At 51.6% G+C, this 21,421-nt stretch overlaps 8 protein-coding genes across 8 annotated transcripts; 3 read left to right on the top strand and 5 right to left on the bottom strand.

Annotated features, from left to right (window-relative positions):
* Positions 1–233: 233 nt before the first annotated feature.
* On the bottom strand, positions 234–1,629 carry A1O5_10374 (uncharacterized protein; the record flags this gene model as incomplete). The annotated part of the gene is made up of 2 exons (XM_007750950.1): positions 234–1,274; positions 1,336–1,629. 2 exons carry the CDS (start codon positions 1,627–1,629, stop codon positions 234–236), a joined length of 1,335 nt encoding a protein of 444 aa, XP_007749140.1.
* Positions 1,630–3,557: 1,928 nt separating this feature from the next.
* Positions 3,558–4,867, bottom strand: A1O5_10373 (uncharacterized protein; the record flags this gene model as incomplete). The annotated part of the gene is made up of 3 exons (XM_007750949.1): positions 3,558–3,967; positions 4,023–4,290; positions 4,361–4,867. 3 exons carry the CDS (start codon positions 4,865–4,867, stop codon positions 3,558–3,560), a joined length of 1,185 nt encoding a protein of 394 aa, XP_007749139.1.
* A 2,031-nt stretch (positions 4,868–6,898) lies between these two features.
* A1O5_10372 (uncharacterized protein) lies at positions 6,899–8,254 on the bottom strand (the record flags this gene model as incomplete). Its single annotated transcript, XM_007750948.1, has 1 exon — positions 6,899–8,254. The coding sequence occupies one exon, from the start codon at positions 8,252–8,254 to the stop codon at positions 6,899–6,901; it is 1,356 nt and encodes a 451-aa protein (XP_007749138.1).
* A 493-nt stretch (positions 8,255–8,747) lies between these two features.
* On the bottom strand, positions 8,748–9,332 carry A1O5_10371 (uncharacterized protein; the record flags this gene model as incomplete). Its single annotated transcript, XM_007750947.1, has 1 exon — positions 8,748–9,332. The coding sequence occupies one exon, from the start codon at positions 9,330–9,332 to the stop codon at positions 8,748–8,750; it is 585 nt and encodes a 194-aa protein (XP_007749137.1).
* Positions 9,333–9,898: 566 nt separating this feature from the next.
* Positions 9,899–10,696, top strand: A1O5_10370 (RNA polymerase-associated protein; the record flags this gene model as incomplete). Its single annotated transcript, XM_007750946.1, has 1 exon — positions 9,899–10,696. The coding sequence occupies one exon, from the start codon at positions 9,899–9,901 to the stop codon at positions 10,694–10,696; it is 798 nt and encodes a 265-aa protein (XP_007749136.1).
* Positions 10,697–13,115: 2,419 nt separating this feature from the next.
* On the bottom strand, positions 13,116–13,935 carry A1O5_10369 (uncharacterized protein; the record flags this gene model as incomplete). Its single annotated transcript, XM_007750945.1, has 3 exons — positions 13,116–13,189; positions 13,285–13,515; positions 13,572–13,935. 3 exons carry the CDS (start codon positions 13,933–13,935, stop codon positions 13,116–13,118), a joined length of 669 nt encoding a protein of 222 aa, XP_007749135.1.
* Positions 13,936–14,988: 1,053 nt separating this feature from the next.
* On the top strand, positions 14,989–17,595 carry A1O5_10368 (uncharacterized protein; the record flags this gene model as incomplete). The annotated part of the gene is made up of 2 exons (XM_007750944.1): positions 14,989–16,719; positions 16,765–17,595. The coding sequence occupies 2 exons, from the start codon at positions 14,989–14,991 to the stop codon at positions 17,593–17,595; spliced, it is 2,562 nt and encodes an 853-aa protein (XP_007749134.1).
* Positions 17,596–18,977: 1,382 nt separating this feature from the next.
* On the top strand, positions 18,978–21,097 carry A1O5_10367 (MFS transporter, DHA1 family, multidrug resistance protein; the record flags this gene model as incomplete). Its single annotated transcript, XM_007750943.1, has 4 exons — positions 18,978–19,414; positions 19,468–19,661; positions 19,714–20,638; positions 20,695–21,097. The coding sequence occupies 4 exons, from the start codon at positions 18,978–18,980 to the stop codon at positions 21,095–21,097; spliced, it is 1,959 nt and encodes a 652-aa protein (XP_007749133.1).
* Between the last annotated feature and the right edge of the window lie 324 nt (positions 21,098–21,421).

Here is a 21,421-nt window from a genome sequence, read left to right as displayed (position 1 = left end):
CGTATGGAGCGCCCGCAGACCCTTGCGGATCGTAAGCCCTGCAATCGTAGATATTAGATGGCTGAGCTAAGTTACTGGGCGGAGGGCAAGCAGGATAAACTATTCTAATGGTTGAGCATACCAGATCCATCTAATACCACACGGCATTGCAAAAGCGACATCCTGAGACGAGCCGATCCAGACATTCAAAATCGCTAACAATCCTAACGCCAAAGCCGCGATCCATTTCTTCGCTAGACCTCGAGGGAATTCTCGCATAGGCAGCTGTTGAACTCCTTGCGATCACCCAGCCCCATTGCCGACCACAGCCAATATGCAACGTGCCGTCCGCCGTGCTCTTCCGGGTTCAGTAAACCGAATCTCGCAGCATCCAGGAAGACCTGTAGATCCGACTTTTTATAGTCCACCACCAGATTGTCTTTCCATGCTGAAATTAGCTTACGGAAGCCGTAAACTTTATCTTTGGGACATTTGCATCTGTGCTGAGCATACACCTTGAGCACTTCGTCGAATTTTCCGACGTCGCCTCGCCTAGACATCGTGACGATTACTTGACCTCGGCCCTCCTCCCCTCCGTCGAAGATCGTTGGAGATGTATCCTCTCCTTCCGTCTCCCCTAACAACAGTTGCCTACGTTGTCGGTGCCCGCGGATAGTCTGGATGGTCTTCCATCTACTTGAGTTGGACTCCTGCTTCTCCGACCCCTGCCTGCGGAATAGACGTTGAAGTAAGCGTTTGGAAATCCTCGCTGGATACCGCATATTAATATTGAACTTCTTCGGGACGCGAACCATGCTTAATGAGCTCTTCGCCTTGGTGATGCCAATCAACTCGTCGACTATGGCCTCGTCCAATTCAATCCTATCGAAGCCTTGTTCGAATGAGCCCCAATCAAGGCTAAGTCCGTAGATGTCGTCAAAGTCAATGTGTTTGTCCCCACAACAAACAACTACCTCCTTGGCAAGCACCAGCTCCTGAACTATCCAGATCCGGCGCCAGTAAGGCCGCAGATAGAACGGGCGGAGCCAGTTGAACTCTTCATGCAACGTGGGATCATCTGTTGGGTTCCGCCTGGGTAAGCCACCAGCTCTTTCACTATAGATCTTGCGGAACAGCCCCCTGTGGCAAGAGAGTTGTTCGGCGGCATCTAAGTGGGCAGGTAGTTCTAACTCTCTTTTACAGTCGCGAAACGTCGTCAAAACGTCGAAGATGCAGTCAATTTCGGGATCGGCTTCTCCTAGCCAAGCATAGACTTTCGTGGCCTCAGTGTATATCTTGCCCCATCAACGACACTTCCTTAGATCTGTCGTCTGGGTTATTTTGGTCGATGCAAACCATGTCTAACCAGACACGGGGCTCTTTGTGGTGACAATATAGGACCTCCAGCATCGCAAATACATGCTTTCGAAGCTGGAAGTCATAGCCATTGATCCGCACGTTGCAAATTTCGTTGGCATCATCTCCCCAACAGTAGGAAACTGCGACGTATTGCGGGTTATTTTTCAAGGATACATTCTTGAGGGTGAACTCAAACTGTGAATGGATGGTGAGCACACGGATCTCATTGTCTTGCAAGAGTCTGCGGTACAACGGATGAGAAGGCTTGCTAGTACATTGACATGAGTCCATAGTGTTTGTTATGAAATGACAAAACACATATGGTGGCAGAGCCGTTGCTGAGTCGGGTCCCAGCTTCCCCGCTCAAACCCGCTCAAGCCCGCTCTCCTCCGGTTAAACGTCGGTAAACCCACAAAAATCACGTGGCGTAATCCCGCTAGCGTCGCAATTTCCAGTCGCCCGAAGGAGTAGCGAGGCTGGGAGCATATGTTTATTATGGACTCGCGCGAGCAACTCTTTTCTTGATCCTCACTTTCAATGCTACCTTCGGATTTCTCACCTTTTTGGACACAAATTCACGTCTTTTGACACTCTCAGCGCTGTCCAAGTGGTGTGAATAGGTTTCCCTAATTCTAGCACAAGGAAATCTAGCCCGGCATCTTTCTCACAGATATTAACTTGGAGACTAGCTGGTCCATTATGGAACACAATATCTGCACAGAGAGTTGACATGGATTCGTGCAGCAATGTCTCGTTCACGAAGCTGGTGCGTTTCTCCGCGCTTGTGACGGAGGTCGCTGATGCGCAACCTAAGAGTCTGATCTCGCTACTCCAGTTCTCGATCTCAAAACAGTCCATGGAAAGGAAGGGTCTCTCTTGGTAAGGCCGAAGGCATGAGAAGTATCGACGATACATCTGTCTCAGTCATCGCCAGGGTACGTCATCTAATCTCCTACAGACTGTAAAAGGCAACTTTCAGTGTCTGAAGAATGGTATTTTAGTCTCAGAATTACCAAGGACGTTCCGAGATGCAGTCAACATTTCTTCTCGACTCGAGATCGAGTATCTATGGATAGATTCTTTATGCATCATTCAAGATAACCCGGATAATTTGATAGATACTTACAATCATGGTTAACTGATGCTGCTGCTGCTGCTGCTGCTGCTTCATCGAATTCCAAGTCAGACTGTTTTCCATTTCAAAAATCCTCAGCATACAAGCCGCTGGATCGGGCTCGCTGCGCTTTACTTCGTGGTATAACAGGAATGTGAGGCCATAGGTCACGTTCCTTTGCGACACTTTGCACGGTCTCGATCGCTGTCGTGGTCTCGAACGCACGCAGAGAATTCTCAGCCTGGTGGCTCTGGTGGCGACCTTTCCTCACGCTCCGCTACTCAGTCGTGTGGTTCTTCATCGCCACATGTTGTGTCAATCTCGGATGCCGTTCGTTCCAGATCACCGCCCAAGGCGCCCTCTTCCTGGCCGTGTACACCTTCTCTCCCCTTGCTGTGGGAAACATCAGCTGTTCGGCATGGCCTCCTCGTCTCGCCGGTTGCGTTTGCGTTAACGTCTGTTTTCGTGTATCTAGAACCTCATCGCCTCGCGCATTGGCTGTCTCGCCGACGGTCCCTTCACCGACTGGACCGTCCAATTCGTCACCAAGCGGCATGACGGCTACTTCGCCCCTGAATCGCGACTGTGGTGCATGGCCCCTCCAACAATCATTGCCCCCGCGGGTCACATGCTATGTGGGCTGGGATACAGAACCAATTGCTCTCGATCCTCCCCATCGTCGGCGCGGCGACTACTTACGGGCTCTGCGCCGTGCTCGGCATCGGCATGATTTATGTGGTTGATTGCTACAGGCGGGTATCCAAAGGGACCATGACAGTCGTCACGGCGGCGAAGAATACGCCTGCCTTCGGAGTGAGGATTGCTGTGTCTCCTTGCGCCTCAAATTGTGGGTGAAGTTTTTGGACTGCCATCCTATCCGCTGCATATCTATCTCATCGTGCTTTCAATTCGCATATCACCTGACAAAGATGCTGGGTGACACGCCGATAATCCCCAGTCCCAAGCGAGGCTCCGCATGCGGCCGCTAATCCCGATTGTATTATGTAGCAATGAGAGACCTGGAACTACGCTGGATACTGTATATTGTCAAATGACAATGACACGCATCCCATCCAGCAACGCTCTGCCATGCCATCAGTCTCGGCTATCTCTGCGCTAGCCCCGCGTTGGTAGTTGCGGTCCAAGAAACTGAGGAGGCACTCGCGCCCGTGCCATCGTCATCCCAGCCCTCCAGTTCGAAGTGATGCAAGTCCAGCGGGCTCGTGTCAAATGCCGAGAGGTCAGGCAGCTCGCCGTTCGGGAAGAGGTCCAGCATCGTCTCTGGGTCTAACAGAGGCTGAAATATATCCAGGGTCTGGCTCTCAAGAGGGACTGCATCGGGTTGATGCTGGTTTGAAAATGCGGATGAGAAAGTCGGGAGCTGTTGCTGCTGCCGCTGTGCTTGATCTTGTTGATACTGTACTAAGGCTTCTGGGGCGAACGGGACTGTCGGGAACGGTTGCGGCCAGTTCGTATCGCCCGTAAGATGAAGTTCCTTTTGCTCTGCGGGGTCCGCTGTTGAGGCGTATCGTTAGTACGCAATATGCAGGTAATTTTCGAAGATTCTCACCTTCGCGGTCTTCTGAAATGGACGTGCGAGATGGCGGTCCATCTCTGGTACCAAGGTGCTCGATCTCGAGGCCTGGCGTCTCTCCTGGCTGTGCATATCCATCTTCCCTTGAGTAGAGGATGCCGATGAATTCGAGGATTGAAGCCTGCACATGGGGAGCATTCATCTTGAAGCTTGTCAGTTTCTGGGGATCCAGGTATTTCGGCTCGTCTTCGAGAACCGTGGGGTGCTGCTTGTGCCCCTTGTACAAGCACCGAACGTAGATTTTCTGTTATGCAAGAGACGTCAGCTACCCTAGGAGAAGTTTTCCATCTCATTAGAGGTCTTGTTGGCCATACCAATAGCGCGGCAAACTTCCAGTATTTCGACATGAGATCAATCATCTTCATGTTGGCCTTGACGTTAGTGTACGCCCTTTCGCGAACAGATGGGTTCGAGCTCCAGAGGAATGGGATTTGTATCGCACAGCCGCAATATGCGCCATAGCAGATAAAGCTAGGCATTGCGCTGAGTCTGTCAAAAGTTGACACCACGACGTGGAGCAGCTCTGAGGTCGTGCAGGCGTGCTCGTACGCGAGCTGTGCAGAGAGTTGTCGTGCCGTCGACCAGCTTTCATCACCTTCGCCCCAACAGAACAGAGGGACAATAGAGGCATGGAGGGCGCAAAGAGATTGATGATATACCACATTCATCAGGAGGATGTTGGGGAACAAATGTTTGGGTGTAGCAGATATGTTGGTCGGTGTAAGGCGCATATCGGAGGGCAACTTGCGCCACCAGTCCGACAATTTCTCTTGGAGAGCATACATCGCCGGGAGCTTCGTGGTAAACCTGGGTTCGGCCATCTTTATGCAAGAAAGTGCCAAAGACCTATTATCGGGATAAGCCTGTGTGAATATGCAAGGCTCAGTCCATATGCTCAGCTCACCAGAGCGTTAACACCTTGATCACTTCGGTATAGACTCCTCCATTGCCCTCGCCGGAGTCTAGAGTGACTCGAGCACTTCTTGAATATCGTGCTTCGAAATCCCCTTCTGGCCACGGGAGTGCGAGCTTCTCCATACCCGCAATTGGGAAATTTGACAATGACTCGGAGTTGTGGCAGTGCATCAGGTATGTGGCCCAGCAGCGACGTCGACGAACCTCAGACTCCCATGAGGTGTCCTGTTGAAGTGCTCCAGACCCGACACCTATGATAGACAGTAGATTGCATGCGCTTCCTGTAAAAGTATCAGCACTGTAGTCCATCCTTATCAACGATCAAGACCTTTGTGCAGAATAGCCATCCTCCATGAACCTTGGCTGTGCCAGAAGACACTCAGGTTGACGAATGTGACAAGGCTGTCTTCGTGAAGCTCATGGAGCTCTTGGAATACCAGCTTGCCTGCGCGTTGAGCCCATTCGACCATAAAGCCATGGTCCTTTAGGGTAGCTTGACCATTGTTATCCCGGTAAAAACTACCCGAGCCTAGTCAGCTACATCAACGGGAAAGAAGCAGCTCGTCTGCATACTTTGCTCCCCAGGCGCAAACGCCGAGAAGGACGTGCGGACGTGCGGTACCAGAGACAACCGCCTCGAGAAAAGATCTTCTGTGAAGCAGAAGATGGGCGTTGTATACATTTTCGAAGTAGAGGTCAACCAGCGTAGAGACCAATGCTTTCGGTATCCCTACGTATCGTTCTTCGAAAGAAGGTGGCGGCGAAAGGACAGGTAAAGTAATTTGACAGTTCGAAGTTCTTGTCAAATTGGTTGTGGTGACAAGTTTGTCCTCTCGAGCTGATTTAGGCGTTGGCGAAGCACGCCTCTCATCGAACCCAGAGCCCAGAGCCTGCTGCGACTTCAAGTGTCGCACATTGGAAGAGACACTGTAGATGCATGTATGCTTCAATCTCAAACAACGTTTGCACTTTGGCCTCTCCCCTGTACAGCGGATCTATCACGGTCAGAGCGCAAGAACAAGCGACGGCCGGCTTTTCTGGTTTACCTTCTGGCTTTTGCATGTCCCACAGGCTTTCCGCGGCCGACCTGAGCCGGTCAACATGATGCATCCCGATATCTGTCAAACAGCAATATTCCCGCCATAGGGAAAGCTGCGTGAATTTACAGCACGGGAGCAATTCACGGACCTCGATGCGGGGCAAAGAGCTTGCAGACGGAAAATGGGGTCAGAACAACGGGGTAGTTGAGCCAAGACACGGAAAATACAAAGCAGCGATAGCGATGACTACCTGTTGCCCCGCTGCAAGCCTGCTGTGGAAGTGACTCGAGTGGCTAAGTGGGAACAAGCCACTAGGCCTTCGTTGCCGACCTCGCCATTGGCTAAGCCATTGTCGAGCCTTGTTACAATTTGCGACGTGGCGAGTAGACAGAACGAGGCTGGACAGTTGTGGATCTGTTCAGATCTATTCAGGAGAGGTTTTGTTGTCACAGCATTGTACTTTGTACATAGACAGATAGAGGCTCGGTCAGAACAAACCATGGCAGACACATTTGATCAGTGGCAACCTAAAGCCATTCAGGCAATCAACCTGATATTCGAAAACCTCACACCGGCCACCGCCCACGAGCCAGGCTATGTAATCCTTCTCCTCGGTCTTCAGTGACATCTCTGCTCATGAAGTCCTCGCTGATGTCAGGAGCAGAGAGGTCACCAGGCCCTTCAAGCGGAGTTGGCTTTACGGCGTTGGTTGATAACGTCTATTGTCCTCACCATGTAATCCCGCGTGGCTTCCACCTCTTCCATAGGAACTTTCTTTGATCTTTCCATCTACGATTGGCAGCAAGTTAGCATCGTCGCTGAGATTCAGTCCAACACGGACATCGCTGCGTGAAAGACCAACGCCTCCAAACGTTGATAGGGACGTTGCAGGGGCAGCTAACTTACGATTGCGGCGACCGACGCGCGTAATTCCTCCCTGAGGTTCGGCCAATCCACATTGGTCAGCTTCCCCCCAGACTTGACAATCTCGCCGTTGATCATGACCGTATCGATGTCCGAGCCATTGGCATACAAGACAAGAGTGCCAATGGGGTCGTGTGCCGGAACCAGTCTGGGAGCGTCACATCTGGTGACAAGTAGATCTGCTCTTTTACCTGGAGTGATACTCCCAATGACTTTCTCGAGTCCAACAGCCTTAGCGCCGCCCATTGTAGCGATCTCTAGTACTTCTTCGCAACTGCGTGACATCTTCAAAGGCGCACTGTCTGCCGCTTCATGCTCAAGATGTCTTTGGGCCTGTAATAGTAGTCGCATTTGCGCAAACATGTCTGCTGGCGCACTGCAGCAGACATCGACACCCAGAGAAGCGCTGCAGCCGCGATCCTTAGCCTTAAAAGCTACGGGGTGACTCATGCCCATCTGCAGCTCAGTGTCAGGCGTACTGGATATTCCACAACCATGCTTCGCAATAAACTCAAGCTCATCGTCACGCAAGGTATTACCATGGCTGAGTAAGAGATCCGATCCGAGCAGGCCTCTTTGCCCGAACTGCCTTATTATGCAATTACCCGGATCCCATTTGCCGAAGTTGAAGTGCCCAGTAATGACCTTACAGCCAATAGATCTTGCATAATCGATTTCTTGGACGAGTCGGTCAAATGGAGTCAAGTCAGGTTCAGACAAAGCGAAGCCCATCCGCAACAGATCACCAGGCTGGCTGGACTTGAAGAACTTCTCTGCGACCCTTTTGGTATCATGGAGTCTCCAATCTGGCGTTTTCTCTTCTCGTTCTTTGTCCATACATGAGCCTTCCCAGTGTGGGTTGGGATACATTGCATAGCAGAATGTTGCTCGAATCTTCGCATCTTGGAGCCCTTTGATGGCGGCATCAGCATGCTCCGGGGAGTTGATAATGTGCGAATGATCGATCAGGTATGTGATTCCGTTGTCAATGGAGTCCAGTGCACCGCAGTAGTTTCCGAGGTATGCATCGTGAACCGTGTAAGACGCTCCGTAAATCTGTCTCAAGTTCAATATATAATCCGACAGCACATAGTCGGAGCCGATCGTCCTCAGTTGCGTCTGCCAAGTATGTCGATGAGTGTCAATAAAGCCCGGGGAGACAATAGCATTCGTGCCGTCGATAACGATGGGTTTCGAGGAATACTGTAGATCTGGACCGACGGCTGCAATGACGCCTTTTTCTATCAGAACGTCACAGTTTGAGACGGTGCCAATATCTTTGTCGACAGAAACGACGGTGGCATTTTTGATGATATAGTCAGAACCCATTGTTTGTAGCTGGGCCTTTGCCGTAGATGCCTGTATCTTCTCGCGTGTTTGGATGGACGTGGAGTCAGTGATAACTCGTGTTTTGCCCGTTACCAGGAAGAATGCTAAAGATATGTCTCAAACCCAAACCCGAACCCAAACCCAAACGCGGGGATTCCCAACGGGGCCCGACACGGAAAACCACATGGTGTGTTCAAAGTTAAACCACCTCTCAGTTTGGACGTTTTCCGAACTACCAAACCCTTAATCTCGGAGATGCAAGTCGAGGAGTCTTGCACGGTTCTGTGAAAAAAGCGCCAGGCCGACAGAACCACCAGCATGGCTCTCATCGTCGCCAAGCCATCAGACTTGCTACCTTGCGCTTTCGCGTTTGTCGCAGTCTCTGTGAACGAACTGCTTTCATTCCTCTAACAAAAGGCAGCTGGAATTTATGGTGGATCGGATAACTATGCACGCCATGCCTTGCCTCTATCCTTACGTGGACGTGCATCATCTATGCGTCGTTGCCGCTGCTGGGAAACACACTATATCCAACATGGCCCAGGTCTTCTTTAAATCTTTGCCCACCAACAAGAACCGGCTGGCAGTCTTGTAGCACAAACAACATCCTTGCCCACTCCGTTTCACTGGCGTTCTTCCACGTATGCATCGTCGCGCGTTGAACAGCAACATCCCCTTTGTGCATGAGCGTCCTACTTCCGTCATCCAACTCCATGATCATCTCTCCTTCAAGTACAATGCCGTAGTCCAGACTCTGCGTGCGGTGCATCATGGACTTGTTGTAAGGTGCGAAATTAACAATGCGGATGACGGTGCCGCCCGGATTGACAATATTGAGGTTTCCCGACGCCTTGATCTTTTCGTGCAGCTCGATGTCCTTGTCCTCATTGAGGTCGGGTGGGAACTCGGAAGTTGTATAGATGAGGCTGTGGCTAACTCTCATCCCCTGATATGCTTTGGCTTCTTCGACGGTCGAGCTTTGAACAATGGCCTTGCATGCAGAATTGTGTCCGGTCACAAAGACCGTTGGGTCGGGGAAAGGTGACTTTGGGTTTTCTTCAGTTCCAGTACTGCCCATCTTCTCGATTCGTGCAGCTCGATGAACAGAGGTGCTGAGGATCAACACCCCAGACAAGATAAAGGCGTTCAGCAGAGACGAATAAATCCGATGGTGTGCAAACCTTCATATGAGCCAGCGTGCGGGAAAGTTACAACCAAGTCCCCCAAAAGTAACGGCTCCGAACACGGCACACGCCTTGCCTTCATGTTTATAAGCTAGAAATCTGCTGATGCGGGATCTCGAGCAATTGTCGCGGGCGGCCAGATGCCAGCAGATTCTCCCGTGTCGCGGAAATTTGAATCATAACGAGGAGGCGGAAAACTCGCATCGTAGATCCTTTTTCCGCGTCGCCGTCCTACACCGCGAGCGTCGGACAAAATCTCCCAACAATGCAGACCTCGTCCATGTCCTCCCACTCAACAATCAGGAGCTATATGACCAGAGTCTGAATATTTCTTGAGTGGGTTCTGTTCGAGATCCTTGTCGCGGGGGCAAGACGGCTAAGGCCTTATATCTAAGGATTTCAAAAGGAAGAAAAAGCAGTCTGAATATCGCAAAAAGCGATATCAACTCTTGACAGAACAATGACAGATCTTCTCCTTTGGGATCACCCTGTGAGTCCCTTTGCTCAAAAAGTCCGCATCGCCCTTCGCGAGAAGAACATTCCCTTCGAAGCCAAGACTCCGAAAGGCGGCGGCAGTGGCAATCTTGCACTTCTAGACCCGGAGTTCGTAAAGCACAACCACCGCCTTGAAGTTCCCGCATTGGTCGACCGCGACATCAAGATCTTCGATTCGACGATCATCCTTGAGTACATCGAAGATAAATATCCCGATGTACCGCTCCGGCCAGCGGATGCTCCAGGGCGCGCGAAAGCACGGATGATCGAAGACGTGTGCGACTCGCAGTACGAAGCGATAAACTGGGGTATGGGCGAGATCGAAACGTTCAAGCGAGCTGACGGCGACTTGGCAGCGAGGATGAAGGAGAAGGCTAAGCAGCAGGCAACGCAGATCCAGGCCTGGCTTACGGAACAGCTTGGTGATGCCGAGTGGTTTGGGGGCGACATGTTTGGCTATGCGGACATCTGTGTATGGCCCTTCGTGAACCGATCGACATCGTACGGCCTGGAGCCTGAACCTGGGACGCCGCTCAGGAATTGGTACGAACGGGCAAAAGAACGGAAGTCGGTGAAGTCGGTATTTGAAGAGTTCTCGGCAGGGGTAAAGGTTGTGACTGCAGCTTACGAGTTCTTACAGAAGGGTCTGCTCAAGAGGGAGTACCGGGATCATCGGCTGGAGTGGATGATCAAGTCTGGTGGTATTGATGTTGTGAGACACGGGCTCGAGAAGGACAACATACGATTTCAATGGCCATCCTAATAGAGCTCGAGAAAGATGAAAACTAGACCAAAAAATTGTTCATCGAAGAGCAAATGATTTGGACATGATCTCCCTTGGTTTAGTGCTCACCACCGTCTTCGAAGTGGTTATCAAGTACGCCCTTTAACTAAACACACATTTGGAGGCCGTGCTGAATAGATGGTGCAGGGAATCCTCATTGGGTCACGTCTACAAAGGGCTCGGATCGGATTGAAACAGCAAGTTGAATCGCGTTTTCGTTAAAAGGATAGACACTTCGACATGAGCTGAGGTTGGCTCAGCACTGAGTCCAGGCTTTGATTGCGGCAGAGCCGAATCTGCCTCAAGACTCTGTGAGCGTTTTCTACCAGTATACCTGCGGGAAGGAGAAGAAAGAGAAGTCTGCGATGACTTGGATGAAGAAAAAGAGAAGATTGTGCCTCCGAATAGTCTTGGTTTCGCCCAGTAGCTATTGTCTGAAGTTACGCTGAAAATGAGTCGAGATAGTTCGACGATATTCCTTTTCCGTTTGGAAACTCTACTCAATATACAGAGCCCAATAAATTTTACCGATCAAGTCTAATACGTCTATGTGAATCCCTCCCTGTATTTGATGAGAATGCTTGTGCAGATCTTGAAATCTCTCGAACGCAGAGTACTCTTTGCCGCACTGCTTCGTCGCCATCGCCATACTATCAGTCCTCCCAGTGTTGCTGCTCTAATAGCTGCTGTTGAGTGATCCGCAGCTGATGCGTGACCTCGAAAATATTCGAGAGGAGACTCATCTCCTCCCGGAAATTCTGGAGGTGGTCCACTCGAGCGCGAAGGAATACCCCCCGATTTTCTCTGTAGATTTGTGCAAACCTATGGAAACGGTCCGCGATAGCCACCTGAGTCTCTCTGTCATCTTGACGATGAGAGGAATGACGATGAGAGGAATGACGATGAGAGGAATGGCGATGAAAGGTGCGAAATGATTCCCACAAAATCCGAGCTCTGATGAATCTCATGGTCGCGCCAGCTGCGGCCAAAAGGTCATCGACAATCTCGTCAATGGAGAGTACCTTGTTCAGTTCCAACGGTCTCTTTGGTGTACACGATCTCGTTCCACCGGGAACAGAGGTGCCTTGGGAGTGGGAATCGGGATCTGAATTGTCCAAGTTCTGGAGAGTCATTTGACAGACTGATTGTGGCTCGCAAAGTGGTTTTTGGCAGCCGTTGCTCGAGATTGACCCATCCACATAGTCAACACTGGAGTCGGTAGGTTGCACCAGAGCCCTGGAAGAAGAATTTGACCCAGCCTTGTTGATTATTGGAGCCAGCTGCGGATATTCTTTCGTCACTAGCTGCTCGTGAGCAGTTAGAAGTGATTCACTAATGCTGAGTAGTGAAGTGGCATGTTCAAGAAGGCTATCAAGGTCGCGATCGAGATCCCCTGTCAGTTGGACAATACTGGCTGGATTCAATATCACCTCCAGCCCTTTGTTTGTCCACGACCAAACGAGAGCCCAGTCCTTGGTTGCGTCTTCTTTGGTAAGTCTAGCCATGCTGGTGATAATGTGCGTGAGAGATGGGAAATAGAAGATAGATGATGAGTTCTCAATTGATTTAGACACGAACCAAGCTGGTGCGAGATCACTCTTTTGAACATTTTCGCGTCCCATCTTGGGGTTATGAATTATACCATCCTAATGGGCTCAGTTCTTTATTTCCTAGCTGAGCTGGTGTCTCGGAGATGCTGTTCAGTTCTGTCCGGCTGCTGTTGCAGACGCGCAGCAACATGCCGAAATATCTCTTTCTGGGGGCAAGCTGTGTCTCAGATTCTCAGCCATGAGAAGAACGCCCGGTGGTATCAAAACCTGGATTTGGCTGGCGTTTTCGTCTTATCGAGGAGCTGCTGCATCAGAGCCATTCCATCAACGCATAGAATACAGAATATACTTACGCAAACGGGGATGCAGGCACCTAGACCTCTTCACTCTCGAGATAGCCCAGCCGTGGACTGGGGGACGCTTGAAGAAACGCTGGCCTCATAGCAATGCTAGCACATCTACCGCCAGATGCCTGAAATGATCTCCTGTCAGTCGTGTCCGTGCACACTTTTCTGATCGATCCTGTTACACTGGCAATCCATCGAGAATGTCCCACCCCCTGAAAATTCCTAAGACATGTCCCGGCAGATATCAGGTGTGGATAAGACAAAGGCGTTGAGGACACTTTTTGATCTGAACCGCGTTCGGGAAGGTTGCGTGGCAAAATGATAATTAAAGACTATCAGAAGGCTAATGGCGCCTTATTGACGAGTGTCGACAACCGACTCATTGGCCATGAAGGGGTGGAAGCTCAATATCAACCATGGAACGCAGAGATTCATATCCTTATCTCTACCTAAACCGCCGAAAGCTTAGTAGAAATAGGACTCCGAGAAACTCGAGCCAGTTTAGTAGTTGTTGTCATCGTATCGGGCATCATCACGGCCTTGGTCGTAGGCGTTGTCAACGTTGTCACCAAATCCTGATCTATCGTTAGCACCATACAGCTGTACTGGGAAAGCGAAGAGTTCCGTAAACTGCTTCTAGTAACATTTCTCCAGGCATGAGGGGACTTACCCTCGACATCCCCGACTTTTCGGCCAGCCCAACCGGCAACGTCTTCCGGCACATCTTCAACGTCCTGAACTGCGTTGTCCCATTTGCGGTCAATATCTTGCGGAATGTCCTCGACCTCTTGAACCTTTTCTCCGGTCCAGCGTGCGGCATTGTCTGGGAAGTTCTCAACGTCTTGGGCTCCGTCACGGAAGTCGTCCTCGATATCATCCTTGGCATCGTCCCATTTGTCCTCTGTAGTATCCGTCAGACACAACTGTAACAGGAGGAACGAGTGCAGCTCTACTCACCGACTTTCTCTCCTTCATGCATCAAGAGCGCGCCGCCGAGAAGACCCGCAGCTGCACCAAGTGCAATATTCCGACCGGTGTGAGACCTCTTCTCTGGCTCTTGCTCGTAGCGTCCCCTATCATCTTCTTCCCTATAACCTTGTCTAGAGCCCCTCTCATCGTAGCTACGTCCGCCATAGGACGGTTGCGGGTGCTGGAAGGTACGCTCTCCGGTTTCACGATTGACGAAAAACCAGCGGCCGTCACGCTCATCCCATTCGGCTTCCCACGGATAGGGTACCTGAGGGCGACCTCCGTAAGATTGGGGCTCGTCGTACGGGTCCCGGCCGTAGGAGTCTTGGGGTCGATCGTTGTAGTAAGACATGGCGAGGGAGGGGTGTATCAAGTCGTGAAGGTTGTAAAGCTTAGAATGAACGTAGTGGGATTCAAGTCAGGTACGCAATGTCAAGGAAGCGAATGAAAGTGTTGATGGGCGAGGAAGAAAGGAAGAGAGGGAATGAAAGTCAAGGTTGAAATAAACCAAAGATGACGGTGCCGCCAGTGCTAACGGAGCAGAGCATGACACGGTCGCGTGGCGTGGCGTGGCACGAAACGAGCGCTGACAGGTCCAAACTTCCTGAAACGACGGAGTGACTGGCGAACATGCAGATGGATGGAGGGGGAGGTGTTGGAGGGGTAAAATCGCGAATCGAATGGACGAGGCACTGCCGCTGCCACTATGCGATCAATCGGTGACAACTGCACGGCCCTCAAGCGCTTCTTCCCTTTGTTCCTGGTTACTCATCAACCCTCGCAGACTTCCTCCTCTTGTATTATAGCCAGAACAGGACATAGCTATAATCCCAGGGACAATCGACCGGCTCGCCCCGAAGCACAGCTGCCCCGCCTTTGCCCGCCTCTCCTGTTGATCCTCCCACCGCTAAGCTCATGGACAAGCTTCGCCCAGAAAATGCTTGGCAGAATGGCCTTAGCGATCAACCATGTCGCCAAAACGCCATGGACACCACGCCATGCCCTCGATCGACACTGCCATCTCAATGATGGGAATCGGATTCAGGAAGCTGCAGACATGCTCGGAGTGGATGAGGCATACAACATACCCGATGGTCCTCCACGTTGCAGACACTGCCTCTCCTGTCAACTACGCTATTATTCTTCGCGCCTCGACTCTCCTTGTCATCTTGTATCCCTTCAGTTATTTTTCCCGACAGTCATGCTCATGACATCCTAATCATCCCGCATCTAAAACAGTGCAAAAGGCTGAAGCTCGCTCTCAGAGTCCTCCCATAACAGTCCGCACCCTCGCATATCTCGGCGAATGGGAACAGACAAAGATCAGGCTGCCAGGCAATTTGAAAATCACCCTGCACAACATGATGGTCCCCCGGAGATATCCCGCAAGGACAGCATTGGCGAAATGGAAGACGGAGAGGATGGCGAATCAGAAGAGAAATTGTCGGCGTCCATGGCTCGAACCATTCGAGAACTAGAACGGCTGGTCGACGAGGCCGTCAAGCTTGCCGAGAGCGCTGGGTCTCCTCACGATGACGGCCATATTGCAGAACAACCAGATCGCAATATGCTCAGTCTGCCACGTCGACCACAGTTGGGTCTCGCAAAGAAGATCAGCAAATACCTAGAAGATGTCTCCACAAAGACGAGCGATTTTGTACCCCCTTCAGAAAACGGCCAATCCCCCAAGTCACGGCCATCTGCGACAGAGCCATCTTTCCAGGGAGATGAGATAAAGATAGGGGAAGGAAGCCTTCGCTGCCGAGGGGCATGCAGTGCTGATAACTTACGACTCCTCCTCCCAGAACCAATTGCTGAGCCTTTAGAAGAGAGAAAGACAAAATTATCGAGAGATAGGAGATCAACAGAACTGCCTTCAGATCTCAAAAACCCGGCGGCCCGATTCCTCCAGCCTCCCCAAATTGGCCCTCGCGTCACATCTGCCAACGCCATCGAAGAAAGTAGTTCTTCCGCTTCAAGGCCAATACCTACTCTCCAGCTGAATGGTGACCGCTTGGATGTCCATTTGGATGAAGACAGGGAACCGTTATTAGTTAAGCCTGGGCTGGGCCACGAAAGACACTTCAGTCAAATGTTTGGGATTCCGTCCCGACATGTGAGCATCAACATGGCACATCCATCGCCCTATCCCTCCTACAAGGTAGACCTCAATGGCGTACAGCACATTGACCTCCCAGAACGAGCGGACAATCTGGCCGTTCACACGACTTGTCACCATGCACCCATGGTTCGCAACTGGCCAAACTCTCGGAAGCGACTCGCTGCGGTGGTGAGCTGCATCAATGTTACTTGCCTAGGTTTACTTCTTGGGATATACGCTGGAGAGGTCCCAGCAATTCAGTATGTCATTGTTGACCTGGACAACCAAGTCATTCTGGGGAACCTCTTCCTCTACCTGGGACTTGCCATACCAACTATGGTATTCTGGCCTCTGCCGTTGCTGCATGGACGGAAACCCTACACCCTTGCAGCGCTTGCATTGGCATTGTGTCTGCAAATACCGCAGGGGCTGATGGTTATCGCATTCAGATCGCCAGATGTGAGCAGATACCGCATTACTTTACTCCTGTCTCGCGGTATGTCAGGCTTTGTTCTTGGATTTGCGGACATTAATAACCTTGCGACAATGCTGGACATCTTCGGAGCATCGCTTCAGAGCAGTGATTCGTATGAGCTTGGTGACCCGTATGATGTCCGCCGGCATGGAGGTGGAATGGGAGTGTGGCTGGCAATCTGGTCCTGGTGCACGGTAGGCTCGATCAGCATTGGATTCCTTATTGGAGCACTGATCATAAGCCGTACTTCGGTCGATTGGGGCTTTTGGATTTCGTCTCTCCTCCTGATGGCTGTTATCCTGCTCAACCTTCTCTCGCCAGAAGTGCGTCGATCAGCATTCCGACGAACAATTGCGGAGATCACTGGCGAGGGCGGGAGCTTCAGCAGGGTTGCTCGTGGGGAGGTCAAACTTCATCTCACCGGGAATGGGCCATATTGGTGGGGCGAAGAGATCATCGCAGCTCTGCGGATGAGTTGGCGAATGGTCAAGCAGCCTGGCTTGCTGGTATTGTCGATTTACGCAGCTTGGGTGTACGCACAATTCACCTTGGTGTTGATGGTGAGTCACTGACTGTGATGGGTAGAGGTTGGCTAATACCAACAGTTGCTTGGAGCGTTGGCTTCGACTGAATACCATTACCGTCCAGATGAAGTTGGACTTTGCGTTCTTTCACTAGCGATTGGATCAGCTTTGGCAATGCCTTTTCAGACAGCTTCTTGGCTCAGTCGTTCCCGATATCACCCTCCTCGGACGGACAGCATGACATTCCAAAAAGCCATGGTGTGGCAGTCACATACGGTTCGGCGGACTTTCTTCACGATTTTTCTCCCTCTGGCAGCGATTGGATACGCCCTGTCATCAAGACAACCTCCTTTTCCCATCGCTGTGCCATGCTTGTTTGCTGCTTTCGTTGGATTTGGTTCGAACCTGGCCATTGCCGAGTGTTACGCTCTCATGATGCTAACCTTTGATACATCGGACTTGCAACCAGGAATGACGGGTCGCCCGCCTCGGAGATCAGTCAGAGGACGAATAAAGGAACAACGAACGAATTTCTCCTGCTATCCTCGAGTCAGTGCAGGCATGGCAGTTACCCAATCTCTGAAGTTCGTGTTCGGCGCAGTGGCAACGGGCATTGGGGGGCGAGTCGAACGGAGGTACGGTGGTATGCAGGCAGCTGGCATCGTCGCAGGTGTCCTTATGGCACTAACTCTTCTTCTCACAGTGGTCCTGTTCAGATGGAAAAGTGTTCAGATGATCCCCGGTCGGCAGGATCGAGTTGTCGGAGAGGGAGAGGAAGAATGGGAGCCTGTGATCCTGGGGAACCCCACTGGGTTGACACGGAAGATAAACATCCTCGAGGCCGGCGAGTACACTCGGTGGTCAGAGATCCGACGGCGGAACCGGTTGACCACTCGGTCTCGGGGCGCGTGAGGGATAGCTCGAAGCTTTGTCTGAAGCTTGTTCTGGGATATTATAAGCCCTCCATCATCGACTGTTTTGAGTCGTTGTCTCTTGGATTGTAATCGACTCTGCTCGAAGGAAACCAGTCGTTCGCCACAATTTTGATGGGCAACACACTTTGAATCCTAGCTGGAGCACCCCCCTTCCAACGTCCATGTTTGATAGACTATTTGCGGCAAAGGCAGGAACTGCACGCTGATTAATTCGTGTCAATAGCAGACGAGGCACCGAGGCAGTAGACATGCACCTTTGTCAGCGGTTGGGAGTGGGAGGATTGAGAGATAAAGTCGGCACCGTCGCACAGGCTAATCGTGGCTAACGAGGCTTAATCAGCAGCCAGCCGATGCATGACACCGACATGGCAGTTGCTGGGTTCGCTGGAGACGATGATTCGGCTGAAAGTGCGGGCAGTGGCAGGGGATCGCTAGGAGCGCAGGGGATGACCTGGCGAGCTGGTGTGTGTGGTTTTTTTTTTTTTTTTAGGGCCTCCCATCGGCGTGCTTCGTTCCTTTGGCCATGTGCACTACCTCGTACGGCCGCAAATCATGGTCAACAGAGCCCCAGCTATTCCTGGGAGAGCATAGATCTTACCTCGCTCACTGGATCATGGTGGTTGTTGCAGGAGCCCCTGTTGCCCCTCTGGGTGTTGTTTGAGAATTCAAATCGAACAAGGGAAAAGGATTGTCGCGGGGGAAAGAGAAGCTTGGAGGATCCATGTCATATTTCGCAGGCGTAGTCCGTTAGTGGTGATTAGCAGCCTGCGTTGTGTCATCATGCTCTCCACCATCACCCATCTATCACCTCCATCTGCACCCTCCACCACCATTGCCATTGAATTGAATCTCCTCTCACTACCTCGTAATGTTAGCACACACGATCCTTTCTACTTGTATCCATTGGCGATTGTTCGCATGGCCAGCATAGACTAACCATTGTTCGATCGACCTGGATTCGAGATAAATTCTGTTACTCTCGTTCTCGCTTCTCTCCCGCCCCCCCAACCCTCCGTTATATTTACCCGTCGCTCTCACTGCCCTACCCTCGTTTCTCCTCTCTGACCACTCTCTACATCCAACCGGATACCGGACCCCCAACAGCCGTCCGTACCCTTTCGTACCCGACTTCTCGGTCCTCCCATTATCGCGGCCCGAGGCCGATTGACGTGCCCGTCTGATTCCTCCCCGCAATAGCATCGCCACCACTGACCTCACACAACTGGCCAAAGAAAGGGTGTACATCACTTTATAACCGAGATCTCCCAAGACTCTGGGGACGTCCCCATAGCATAAGCTCCCTCATACAGATCGAACATACGAATACACGCTGGAAAAACAGTTTGCGCATCTACCAACATGGATATTGTGGATCGGGACATGGAGCGGGCTGAGGTCCAGGCCACGCGACAATGGTCCCATGAGAGTAAAGAGCGCCGGTCATTGCGCAGCCAGAGATCTCGGCAATCTTCCATATCCAGCTCCTCAGGCTCCAGCACATCAACCACTCCGGATATGGGCAGAATAGCCACTGCTGGAGCCTCAAGCGTTCCTTCGGCCAGGGCAGTCAGAACAAGAACCCACCCCATCGAAGACCTTAGAACGGAAACACATCGGTTGCAACAGATACAGACAGTGGGAGCAAGCGTAAAGTCAAAGGCTGACACCCGACCTTTGCCAGAATTTGGCGGTGGAAAACCATATCCTCCCGATCTGCCAGCGCAGGAAGAGTATGTGGTGGAATTCGATGGTAAAGACGATCCTCTCCATCCCCAAAATTGGCCGTTCCGAAGAAAGTGAGTGCACACTGGGCGATATCACGGGTGATGACGATGCTGATCAGCTGCAGGTTATACATGGGCGCTATTTTAGCTTATGTCTGCTTGTGCAGTACCTTTACTTCCTCTATTTTCTCCGCGTCCACATTCAGTGTGGCCGCGCATTTCGGAGTCAGTGCCGAAGTAACCACCCTTAGCACATCCCTTTACGTCCTGGGATATGCATTTGGGCCGCTGATATGGGGTCCTTTCTCAGAATTGCAAGGTAACGAGTGTCCAGAGCGGGAGGGGTCGACATGCTGATAATCTCCGAACAGGTCGAAAACTTCCCATCATGATCGCAATGTTTGGCTTTTCCGTCTTTTGTTTCGGTTGTGCGACAGCAAAGGATCTGCAGACGGTTATGATTACCAGATTCTTCACCGGGTTTTTCGGTTCATGCCCGTTGGCCGTCGTCGCCGCCGTCTTCGCCGACATGTTTGACAACACCCAAAGAGGCACGGCGATTGTCATCTTCTCCTCCATGGTTTTCATGGGGCCGATGCTAGGACCATTCATTGGAGGGTTTATTAACAAATCCGACCTCGGATGGCGGTGGAATCTTTATATTCCGGGCATAATGGGCTCGGTGGCCTTGATCCTGGTCTCGTTATTCATCCACGAATCTTACGCTCCCGTCGTCCTGGTGGGTAAAGCCGCCGAACTGCGCCGCCGAACTAAGAATTGGGGCATCCATGCAAAGCAAGAGGAAGTTGAGGTGGACTTCAATGAACTCATCACTAAGAATTTTTCTCGTCCGATCCGACTGCTAATCTCAGAGCCTATCATTCTTGCCATCACCTGCTACATGTCGTTTATATATGGCCTCCTGTACTGTTTCCTGACAGCATACCCGCTGGTCTTCCAAGGAGTCCACCACATCACACCCGGGGTAGCGGGCTTGCCCTTTTTCGGTATGGTCTGTGGAATCTTCATAGTGGCAGGTTTCATCATATGGGATTCCAAGGCCTACAACAAGAAGCTGGCGGCAAATGGCGGAATTCCAGTCCCGGAGTGGCGTCTCCCGCCCGTCATGATCGGAGGAGTGTTGTTTTCCGCCGGTCTCTTCTGGTTTGGCTGGACGGGCTTCAAGGCATCGATCCACTGGATCGTCCCGACCTTATCTGGTCTCTTCACCGGGTTTGGCCTGTTGGCCATTTTCATCTGTTGTTTCAACTATATCATCGACTCGTATCTCATGTTGTAAGTTGAGGTGCCCCTGTCCATTTCTTGGGACGGATCGAACTGACCATGTTTAGCGCTGCTTCTGCCATTGCGGCGAACACCTTCCTGCGGTCGTGTCTCGCGGCGGGCTTCCCTCTTTTCTCGCGCCAGATGTTTGATAACCTGGGTATTGAGTGGGCCGGCACGCTTCTGGGCTGTATTGCTGCCCTCTGCGTCCCGATTCCCGTGTGCTTCTACTTCTTTGGCAAGAAGCTCCGTCAAAAGTCGAAATTTGCTCCTACCATGGCAATTCGAAAACCGGTGGACGAGGAGAACAGTAGTGATGACGAGGAACAAGAAGCCAACATGGCCGCGTTGCATGCTACTCGCAGCCGCGCACACCATGATTTGGAGTTGCGGTCGAGAAGGACGCGAACGAACGGCAGTTCGGTGACCCCAACCACCAATGCCGGGCATGATCCAGAGAAGAGTGCATAGGATGCCGTTCTTTTAAAGGCGCCTAAATTGCGTGAAGTCTTCGGTCAACGGTCGAGGATGGACGCATAGAGGTGGAGAATGCCGATTGCCCCCTATTTTGGATCGTGGCAGGTATTGTCCACACCATGTAATGGTTCTAAAATAGCAAATCATTCTCTGGAATGCCGCCTACATTCTGGATCTGGGTCACCGTGACAGGTCGTTGATATTCGCACGTGTGGGAAAGTCGGGCGAATTTCGCCCAGATTCCAAGCCCGATGGTCCGGATGCTCGTACCAGGCTGAGATGCAGCTATATAGATGCCAATCCCCCCCCCCGACGAGG

This window comes from Cladophialophora psammophila (assembly GCF_000585535.1).
Source record: "Cladophialophora psammophila CBS 110553 chromosome Unknown aczJe-supercont1.19, whole genome shotgun sequence".
Lineage (NCBI taxonomy): Eukaryota > Fungi > Ascomycota > Eurotiomycetes > Chaetothyriales > Herpotrichiellaceae > Cladophialophora > Cladophialophora psammophila.
Note: the sequence above shows the minus strand (reverse complement) of the source record. Positions and strands in the feature narration are given on the sequence as shown.